The 11280-nt window shown below is 42.7% G+C and overlaps 1 protein-coding gene across 4 annotated transcripts in view; it reads left to right on the top strand.

The window, feature by feature from the left end:
- The window catches only part of LOC125285019 (tenascin), a 33294-nt gene that overhangs the window by 17611 nt on the left and 4403 nt on the right, over nucleotides 1-11280 (top strand). For 2 of the 4 annotated variants that reach the window (XM_048229200.1, XM_048229201.1), the window contains exons 5-11: nucleotides 526-679; nucleotides 2205-2474; nucleotides 3567-6005; nucleotides 7601-7723; nucleotides 8590-8733; nucleotides 9683-9802; nucleotides 10979-11128. In XM_048229200.1, coding sequence (XP_048085157.1) covers nucleotides 526-679; nucleotides 2205-2474; nucleotides 3567-6005; nucleotides 7601-7723; nucleotides 8590-8733; nucleotides 9683-9802; nucleotides 10979-11128 — 3400 coding nt within the window. The remainder of the gene's footprint in view (nucleotides 1-525; nucleotides 680-2204; nucleotides 2475-3566; nucleotides 6006-7600; nucleotides 7724-8589; nucleotides 8734-9682; nucleotides 9803-10978; nucleotides 11129-11280) is intronic. The other 2 variants (XM_048229202.1, XM_048229203.1) reach the window with 2 other exon arrangements.

The raw sequence follows: 11280 nt of genomic DNA, 5'->3' as shown, positions 1-11280 counted from the left end.
CCCCCTGTTGTCATGGTGTGTGTGTGTGTGTGTGTGTGTTTGTTTGTACGGGGACGTTACACTACACTCTTAATAAACATCACCGTCAGTGTCAAGGCCTAGCACTGGTGTGTTCCCTGGTGTCTTAGTGTGTGTGTCGGATGTCCTGTGACGGCACGGCGGGTAATAAATTAAATGTGCCATTTCACATTTTCCTCTCACAGAGTAGACAAGCACTTACATCTTGTGAGGATGTTCAGCCCATAGCAAATGACAGACTGTGGTTAGTGACTAGCCATTGTGGTTATGTAATCCTTAGAGAGAAATCTGTGCCCCAATGTCTTCCCAGAACATGGTTTTGTTTTATCTCTGTATTTATTAACACTGTCTGCTTCCTTCACCAAAACGACCAAAAAATGGGGATATTTTTTATCAGGACGACATGTAACAGACTAAACAACACATTTGTAGTGTTTGTGACTATTTTGTCATCTGAGTGGGCTTTTGGCTTCAATTGACTGAAACCTATCTTCTTCCCTCTTGCAGAAAGAAGGGGATCAGAAGATCACATCATCGGTGGGTGGGCGTCTCACCAGTTACACACAAACCGGATTGGCTCCTGGCCAGGAATACCATGTGTCAATCACAGGAGAGAAGGATGGCCAACCTGGCACAGAGAGTACTACAGAGTTCACTACGAGTAAGAAGCGTACACACACATATACACACACATATTCACACATGCACACACACACTGGCACATTGAAAGCGTACAGTATTTTTTACAGACACACACATATACATACAGGCGCACACACTATATGCACACAGGTTAACACACACACTCACACATCTCTCTCTCTCTCACTTTCTCTCTCTCTCACACACACACACACACACACACACACACACACACACACACACACACAACCACACACACACACACACACATGTTAAAGCAGTTCAAATTGTGTATGTTGTTGTGTTGACTCTGCTTTTAATTGATAACAAAGTAATGCAAGATAGGACTGTTTCAAATGAAGTGATAACACTGAGGGCCAGATGTACGTACATTTGCGAACGTAGCGCCATGGTCAAACTGCAGAAAGTGAACGCAGTGGATCTTCAGTTTACGTGTTATTTATCATACCTGTAGCTCATCAGGTAATCAGCGCCTTTCTCCTCCGCCTATTGCAATTTGCACACTTTCACAACTGAATGCATAATTCAATCACAAGCGCAATTGAATGAAGTTAACTGATGACTACATTAAAAGGAATCAAACTTATAGCGATCATGAAATAATGCAATATAATGAGATGACAACAAGCAAGGAGATAATGAATACCGAAGAGCAGTAGTTCTACTCAAACTACTTGTGCACATAGGCTATGATAGATTTAATAGTCACATCTAGCAAGCAGGAAAGTTTTAGTACTTATCACGACATGTTTTTATGCGCACGTTGCGAAGAAAATACGCCTCAAGTGGGCGCAAAAGCGTACATCTGGCCCTGAATCTCAATGAAGTGGCTAGCATGCTTACATAATAGTGCTCTGTTATTCACGGGTATTCCAAGAACATGACCAGAAGGCCATCAGTTATCAGGTGATAACTTCTGTCGGTAATTGTTGACATAACATATCAAAAAGTTTCTAAATGAAATGCTTTATTGATTTTAGATTGTAGATTTGCTATGTTTATATCATGTATTGCTTTAAATAAGATATATATGATTAATACAGGATGTTTATTTGACTGTTTGAGTGTTTATTTGGACAGTGCAGTGCAATAGGATTTATGGATCCGTAATCTGTTGTTAGTGCTAGATTGTTCCTTGGTACACATTAGTTCTTGGGTGACATCCCACACATACTGATGCACATGGACTAAAGACATTTTTCATTTATTTATGCAAGCACTTTTATCTTGATCCACTCTCAGTTTAGTGCATTATGTACATTTTTATTACGTATTGTGTGTTTTCTGAGTTTTATATATTATATTGCTCTGTCAGTTGAGTGCTGACTTCCTGTAAGAGTTAATATTGGGAATGAGTTATTAAAACACTTTTGTATCCTCAGTTTAATCACTGAAGCAGCTAAATGGTTGACAGTCTTTAAAACTGCAGTAGTATTTCAAACATAATCTGATAATCTGATAACGTTTTCATACTTTTTGTAATCAATCACTCAAACAGAGATGTGTGTTACTTTTCCTTGTAGAGATCTCGGCTCCCACCAAATTAGAAGTGGTGAAGACATCCACCACATTTGCGATTATCCAATGGGAGCCACCCCAGATGGAGATTGACAGGTATCACTTGAGCGTGGTACCCAGTGATGGAGGAGACCAGGGCAGGCAGAAGAAAGCCCTGCCGCCCTCTGTCTCTGCTCAGATTGATGACCTGGTGGCGGGCACGCCCTACGACGTCACTCTCGTGGCAGAGAAAGACGGAAAACAGAGTCCACCAGTCACGATACAGGTCGTTCCCGGTGAGTCCAGAACTCTCCAGAATCATCCTGAAAACAAGATGCACAACACACAGACATGATCCATCACAGACATGGGCTGTTTATGTGATCTATAATAGATGTTGAAGATTCTAACTAAGTATACTGTAGATGTTTTTGTGTTCTATGCCATTGCGGAGTGATGTTAACTCAGTATATGTCCTTTTCTACCAAGGCAAAGCAGCAGACTGACATGGCATTTGGAGTTATTCTGGAGACTTTAAGTCTCCTACGGTAGTTGTAGGTCTGCTGAACAAATCTATCAGATCTGTGAATGGCATTGACAACCAGTGTTGACAAGATGACAAATAGAAACAGAAAAAAAAATAATATAAACTTTTAAATCCTTTCAGGACTGGACTGGCCTTTGTGCGGAAATACTTTTGCTGTTTGTGATTGGCAGTGCTATCACTTTTTTCTTTCCCTTTTTTGTCTTACCTTTGCTCTTTCTCTCTCTCTGTTATTATCTTAGTCCATTTCTATATTAAGCGTCCTTTGATGCAAACAAGTACTATAAAGCATCAATAAATGCACCATTAGTTGATAAACAACAAAATTAATAACTTCTTATGTATCAATTAATAATCATTTATTAAGTACTCTATATTCAGTAGCAGCTGTTAAAGTAGCGGCTGTTAAAGCCGTTGAACTAACTATATATAATACAAATTTAATATATGAAGGACTCTTAATATCAAATGGGACCAAGATTTCTTCTTTTTTTCCAGCACTCCTGGACATGAGATTCCACTTCTCCTGTGACGATCTTTTCAGCTGGTCCAGTTTAATGACTCCACCGTTTTTCAGCAGGAAATGAAACAGTTTCTCTCAGTTTAAAACAGGTGGAAAGCAAGCTGGAAAATAGAGGCTGTCGGCATATCTTTGTCAACATCATTCTTTATATTTAACCTCAGTTTTCATATTTTAATAGCTTTATTATTTCCCACATTGTTTCTGGAGATTTACTGTGGAGAATAATAGACTACAGTATGAGTGAGTGAGAGGGAATGACTGAGCAAATGAGAGAGAGAGAGAGAGAGAATATTTTAACCCTTCTTTCCAATCACCCTTCAGCAGAACCAGGTGAAACATTAAGCATGGTCACCACGGAAACCAAACCCAGGCCTGTATCAACAGACACCGACAAACAAAAGCTACCACCCAAACCTGTTAGAAATGGCACATTCAGACGGCCTGGTATGCCAAGACCCCCCCATTTCAATGCCACGAGGCCAGGTACAGGGCCAAAGAGAGTGCCCCCTGGTGGTCTACCAAAGCAACCGGGAGCACACCCAGGAAAACCCAGATGGACAAGTTTTCAACCTGACCTACCAACCAGCGACAGGGAGCCACTATCAGCAACCGTGACAGATGGCACAAGGGATGAAGGGTCTCAGGGGGAACCTGGCCGTGGTACATCTGCAACTGATAAAACAAGGGATCCAGCAGCTCCTGCACCACAAGCCACAGAAGTCTCTGGAAACACCACTGGTCACCCGAATGGAAAAAAATGTCATTCAAAGCTCATTGTAGGACACCGTCACTTGAATGGAACAATCAAGACGAAAGTTCCAGTCATCAAAAACATGACGCATGCCACTGACGAGGAGAAAATCGATGCGCTCGTCAAAGAACTGCAGAGGCACAACAGGGGCCACAAAAACCCTTCATCTGAGGAACAAGGCATCGATTTACACATCTCTGTGTTTGAGGTTTCACCAGGACTTCTCCCAAATGCAGACTTCATTAAAACGCCCTTGGCAAGTAAGACCAGTGCTGAGAATGACAATGACCACATCTCAATCACTAAGCTTCTGGGGCTCCCCCTCACGCTATCCACACCGTCCACTCCCTCTCAGCCCTCGGACAGAGGATCGGATGCAGCTGTAAAACGTCTCCCTGATTCCAGCGAGAGTGGGGGCAGTGGAAAAAGTCCATCTTCAGAATATTCCGATTCCGTTGAATCTTCTGAATATGACTCTCCTTCTAGTAGTGCGTCAGAGGAATCATCCAGGACCGAGATTGTCGTCACAAGTTCAGAGAGTGAGCCTGGGAGGAGTGAGGAGTCTGACACAGGAGGATCAAAGCCACTCAAGCCTTCTGGTTTCCCCAAAGGGAAATTCACTCGTCGGCCCGGCATCGGACCTTTCCAAAACAGAACCAGGCCGCATTTTGGACCCCCTCTGACCCCTTCCAGAGGCCCAATACGCAGGCCTTTCCCCCATCGTGTCCCCAATGGTGGCCTCCCCAATGGTGGCCTCCCCAATGGTGGCCTCCCCAATGGTGGCGTCCCCAATGGAGGACCCTCTGTTCAGCCAGGCAGTGGAGAGACCACTGAGACCAGAGCTCACCTTAAACAAAGACCTGGCGTGATCTTCAGAAAAAGGAATGACACAAGACCTGGAAAACCACAACTAGTGCGTCCGGCCTTACCCCACAGCGCAATCTCCACAGCTCCTCCTCAACTTGGTCACCCTATGACATCACATCCTGATGATGGAGAGAATGGTCACGACAAGGAAGTCAATGGTCATGACAAGGAGGAAACCAGTACCGGCAGCCCATTTTCATCTGAGGAGGTCCCAGCCAGCAGTACTGAGAAACCGAAGGCAGACCGAATGAGGTACCCCCCAGGAAAAACGCCACCTAAACGTCCTGGCTTCAATGGCGGGAATGGGGGGGTTAAAACCAAACTAAAGCCTGGAGTTACCTGGAGAAGGCGTAACGGCACAGCGTTTCGACCACCAACAGTATACCTTGCTAGTACAAAAACTACACCTCCTCCGACCAGTCACAGAGTAGCTGTACCACATGCTGAAAATACTGCCCTTCCAGACAGTGTAAAACCAACTGAGGAAACTCTGACTGACACAGAGGATGTAAATGTAATTAATGGACATACCCAACCTGATGACTTCAAAATGACTAGCACTAAACCAAAGCCAGGTGTCACGAACAAAAGAAAAGACAACACAGTTGTCCAACTACCACCGGGTCACAAGCCAATGAAGCATCCTCTTGGAAAGACTGACAGTGCCGAAACCACGGACACCACAGTCCCAGCTCAGCCAATACCAAAGTCACCTGACACAACTCAAGGCAGTACCACTGATGGGCAAGAGGGGGAGCAACTGAGTCATGTCGGTGTCCAGAAAGAATCCACCCATTCAGTTACCCTAAGATGGGGTGCACCGGATGGTATGTTCAAAAATTTTGTTGTCACTCAAAAGAGGCCCACCAAAGGAGAAGACCCAGACAATCGAATGGCTGAGGGGGTGAGGGAGAGACAGGAGGAGGGAGAGGAGGGTGATTCAGAGGGTCCAGCAACCTCCACTGACATAACAGGGCCATCACCTAAAGCTTCCCCTAACGACACATTCACCAAAGTTTTGCCTGGGTCGGCACGGTCATTCTTGTTCAAGGGCCTCCAACCACAGACCCAATATGTCCTCTCTGTGTTCGGCACGGGTCCAGGAGTTCGCTCGAAAACACACAGTGTTACTATAAACACAGGTACACATCATCACAACACAGTCTGCTTGTACCTTCACTTAACATAATAATGGCGTAAATCAAAGTTAAATACAGCCAAGTACACTGCTGTCTTGTTGAGCTCAGAAGCTGTTCAATATACAGACGCTATTTCAGTGTCTTCAAGCTATCTCACTGTATTATTGGATAGACTTAACATAGTTTCATGCTCTTTCTGACAGTGCTATGCTTAGATATTATACACATACTTCATGGCACCTTAGTGAATTATTGAAAAAGCTCCTCTGAGTATTAATTTGCTGTACATAATCATGCTAATCTTAACATTTGTTGCTTCATGCTCCGTTTAATTAAAGCAATGGTACCCTGCATGGGTTAGACCAAAGCTTTAATTGAAATTCACAGAATAATCCGTGTAATCAAATGTCAGCAGCAACATGTGACCAAATAATAACTCATGTTCATCCTGTTTTTCATCTTGTTTTGTGCGAAGCTCACCTGTCTGTCGTCAATGTGGAAAAGGAATCTGTGGCAAAAAACAAAAACAAAAATCAGGCTTTAATGTTTTAATCACCGCTCTAAAAATCCAGTGACACATCAGAAATATCATTGCTTTTTGTGTCTGTCTGTTTATTTGTGATTAAAATCATTTGTAGATGTTGTGAATACCCACACTAATATTTCTGTATTCATGAAACTTTCTACGGGGCTCTCGTTAACTCACTGACTCATTCTAAGCTGGTCTGATCTTCTCTCTATCAGGGTAACCTTACGTTCAGCCATCTTCACTGGCTACCCACATCATTCACCAGGGTAAGACCATGGTTGGCCAAAAAAGGTCCTTTCGTAACCTTGAATCCCTATCAACTAAACCTGAAGAAAATGTGCTCACATTGAATGTTTTTTTTTTAATAAATTGAATGCCTTCTTCACTATTTTAGGTTTATTTACATTTTGTCTTCCCTCAGAAACCCCCAAGGCTTTGTTTTATTATTCCGACCCAACACCCCGTCTCATTTCTTGCTTGTATCCTACATTAGCCTCTTATTACATCACTTTTTTCCACAACTCAAAAAGCCACTCATAAATTTGTTTCTCACATATTATTTTTTATCATCATTTCCTCGACCTCCCTCCATGTTTCTTTTCCTCCATATTTCTTTATTCCAGGATCAAAAGGCCAGTTCAACACCTAATCCCCATCCTCTGTGTACCTTGTGTGTCCTCTGTGTGTGAAATACTCCTTTGTGTTCATCACCGTGAGATGTGATACATGTCTGGTTCCTTGTATATGCTGTGCTGTGTATACTGTATATATGTCTGGTTTGCACATATATACACATGTACTCATATGTGCACTAATCTTAACCATGACCAGGTTAAAAACAAAAGGGAAGGTGAAAACCAAAAGACAGGTATTTTTTACTGTAAATTCATTTATACTGTATCTGTATGTAAACACACATACCTTGTCTATCTGTGTAGAGCTGTGAAAGCTTCAGAGTAGGAAAGTCTTGTCTGTGAAATGTCTCACTGTGAAATGACTCTTTTTGTTTTGTCTTTATGAATCTAACATCTGTCTGTTACGCATCCACTCTCCTGCCGTCTCTGCACAGGTCCCGAGCCCCCAAGTAACCTCCTGTTCACTGACATCACGGACACCACTGTGTCGGTGTCCTGGACCAAACCACGGAGCCCCGTGACTGGCTTTAAGGTTACGTACACTCACACGCTCGAGGGTAAGATCCAGCACTCACTACCACGCCACACACACTCTAATAAAATAAAGATCACCACACACTAAGTGGTCCAATCAAATCGCCTTTGCTGCTTTGACTAAGTTAAGTTACGTAAACATAGAGTGTCAACTTTATGTCTAATATCCTTGACACCAAACTGATATAACTTAGCTTGACACTACATTTTCACATAATTCAGTGTGTAAAGCACCTGACATTACACATTGATATAACTTAACTTGACACTAGAACTTAACTCAAACTCAAAGCAACTAGATGACTTCACTGGGTTATGTTGAATGCTAATCTTTTTTGCAGTACATGCATGTGCCAGGAGAAAGGGCTAATGGTTTCCAAGATTGCAATAGACGGGGGTGGAGTAGCCTTGAAAGATTGAAGGGTCCCTAATGTAGCAGAGCAGCCCTTAAACATACCATGCAGTATAGATTTGTGTGTTTTGGACTCTACATTTGGTGTTTTTTTTTTAAGGTGGTATGCATAATTTCTCTGTATCTCACAGAGTGTCTCAATTTATGAAAATGATGGATGAGATGGAAGAGCCAGTAACAGAGCTCCAGTCTGTGTTGTGTTTATGATTTAGGTTCACATACAGATGGCCATGATCCCTTCTTTATTGGCTAAATATTTTTTTTCTTGAATTTCAATAAAATATCTATCTATCTATCTGTCTATCTATCTAGGAGAAACATTGGTTGTTTTTCATGGTGCTCAAGTTCAATCTGGGTTCAATAGTAAATCAATTAGAAACTGTTCAGAAGAAGGAACAGTGTGCTAAAATGTAATATGTAATACTACCAATATGCCATTAAGTAAAGCTGTATCAACTACCTTGATTTCTCCATCAGGTGAACCAGTGTCAGTGTCAGTGGGTGCAGCAGACACAACTGTAGATCTCTCTCAGCTTACACCAGGGTCATCCTACGAGGTCAGCATCATCTCTCTGCAAAATCTAGATGAGAGTGACCCACTCAAAGACACTGTCCACACACGTAAGTTTATGTAGCTTCCGCTTTTGTTTGTTTTAAAGAATATTTTGTTTGTTTTGCAATATACAGTAGAGGTGTGTGTGCGTGTGCGTGTGCGTGTGCGTGTGCGTGTGTGTGCATGTGCATGCTTGTGTGATAAATGTGTTTGATTTAGTGACACCACCTTTCAATTAATCCTTAGAGGTGGTTCATCTGATATTGAAAAAGGGATTGATAGGTCGATTTGTCGATTTGTACGGTTTCCCCATATCATGCCTTTCCTTCATGCCCTTGCTAATTTTTCACACTTTTATGTGAGGATTTTAAAAATCCAACCATGTGTTATTTTGTTCATATTGTTGAAGGCATGTTATTTTATTTCTCTTTCATGTAGATATTCTCTTTTTTGAAGCCTTTTATAGCAGGTCCTCTGCACGCATAATTGGTTTAGCAGGTGCAGGGTCTGGAAAAGTTTGTAGCATTTTTATATTTTCTCAAAGGGCTCCCCGGTCCCCTTTCAATTCCAATTTCAAACTGCTTTGTTTTGGCTCGTGTTCCGCTCCTCCGTAGAGGCCAAAACATATTGACAGATTTTCATGCTGGTGTGTTGCTCACCATGATGACACTCCTCCCTGCTCTCTCATCCTCTCATGCTCTCCCTTTCTTGTTCATTCTTTCTCTCTCCTCTCTCTCTCTATCTCTCTCTCTCTCTCTCTCTCTCTCTCTCTCTCTCTCTCTCTCTCTCTCTCTCTCTCTCTCTCTCCATGTATTTGTCTCTTGTGCATCTTTTGTGCCCAACAAGCTTTATTGGTGGGCTTTCCAAAAGGCAGTGTGTGTTTTTAGTGTTGTCAAAACAAAACACACACACACACACACACACACATACAATAAAACAATATATTAATCATCGGTGTATATGTTTCTTTTTCTCCTGCCCACCCCTCCAAATGTGGTCCTCACAACTCTCTGACAGTGCCAGACCCACCCACAGACCTCCATGCCATTAACATCACGGACTCCAGGGCCCTGTTGCTGTGGAGACCGGCGCTGGCAGCCGTAGACAACTACGTCATTGTGTACGGCTCAGAGAAAGGTGAGAGCCGAGCGCTGGTGGCGGACATCCACAAATCGGAAAACATCTTGAGGGAGCGCTTAGTGTGCCGTCGGACCCTGCTCTGTGTGCCAAAGCTATTCCCCCTCTCTCTTCCTCTCTGCTCTCGTTCATTCTCTGTCTTTCTCTCTCTCCCCTCTCTCCCACTCTCTCATGGACCTCTGCGATTTGCATCAGTTTGAGGATATGTTGGTTTAGGGGTGATGAATTCTACAAGGTTTCTCTTCTCATTACATGACTGAGTGACACTGGATATACATGATTCTTGGATTATTTCTTGAAAATCCATCATAATTAATGAACTAATAATTTTCTCTATAGACATGAAATGACTGATTTATAGTTTTTCTGGATTTATGTAACTAGAGGTCATCCCAAGTTTTTAAAAATGCCTTTTGCCTCTTTATACTAACATTTTTATTCATATTGGACACGTTTCAGAACTCCATACACATGCCAAAAACTTTGGACAAAACCAAAAACACTTTGACGTTGACACTGTTGTTTTCACTCAATACTTGTTGACATGTTAACACACAGACAATGCTTTTCAAATATGCACTGCAATCAGTGTTTAAATCACCAGAGAGGACATTATGCAGTCCTGCTTGTAAAACTGCCCACCACTGCCTGCTGTCCTGGGTGCTTACATGGTCACCCCCGGCAGGCCCTGACGCAATTAGTGTCTAAATCACTTGAGGAAAGATCTTACAGCTCTGCTTGTTAAGCTGCCCAGCTGTTAAAGGCACTGTCAGTTATTTCACTGTTTGCGTTGTCAATCCATGACAGGCCTGAGACTGAAAATCATCTCAAGGGCATACATAAACCAACTATGGTACTCAGAGAGCCCAGACAAAGACCCAAGAACTTCTATTTCACTTATATACGACTCTCAGGCCCAGTATTTATTCATCCATCTGACAAAGCTTGCCAAAGGAAGAGATTTCACAGTGTCTGTTATTGACCATTTCAAGAGAGTTGCATTATCAGCATCATAGTTGTTCCCGCATTTTCTCTTAATGAAGCGGAAGTAGATTGGGAACAAAATAGATCGTTCAAGCATTGTTTTTGTTTTTCTTGTTGAAAGGGTCTATTATAAGACTGAGCTGTGTCCCACGGACTGACTCCAGTGTTGTTTTATCTCTAATCATCTCTCAGGGCCAGATGTGACCATCTCGGTGTCCGGGAACGCCGCGGCCCAACAGCTGACCGGACTGGATACTTCCACAGACTACAGCGTCACAATCACCAGTCACCTTGGCAACCGCAAGAGCGATGGAGCGACCACTGTCTTTACCACCACCGGGGGTCAGTCAGTCAGTCACACAGCAGACATATGGACCCTTTCAAGAGAGTTCCATTATCAGCATCATAGTTGGCCCCACAAGACTTCCTTTTTAACATTCCATATGTTATCTTAATGCAGAGGAAGTAGATTGGGGCCCAAATAGAACGTTCAA

Source organism: Alosa alosa, chromosome 20 (genome assembly GCF_017589495.1).
Source record: "Alosa alosa isolate M-15738 ecotype Scorff River chromosome 20, AALO_Geno_1.1, whole genome shotgun sequence".
In the NCBI taxonomy this organism is placed as follows: Eukaryota; Metazoa; Chordata; class Actinopteri; order Clupeiformes; family Clupeidae; genus Alosa; species Alosa alosa.
Note: the sequence above shows the minus strand (reverse complement) of the source record. Positions and strands in the feature narration are given on the sequence as shown.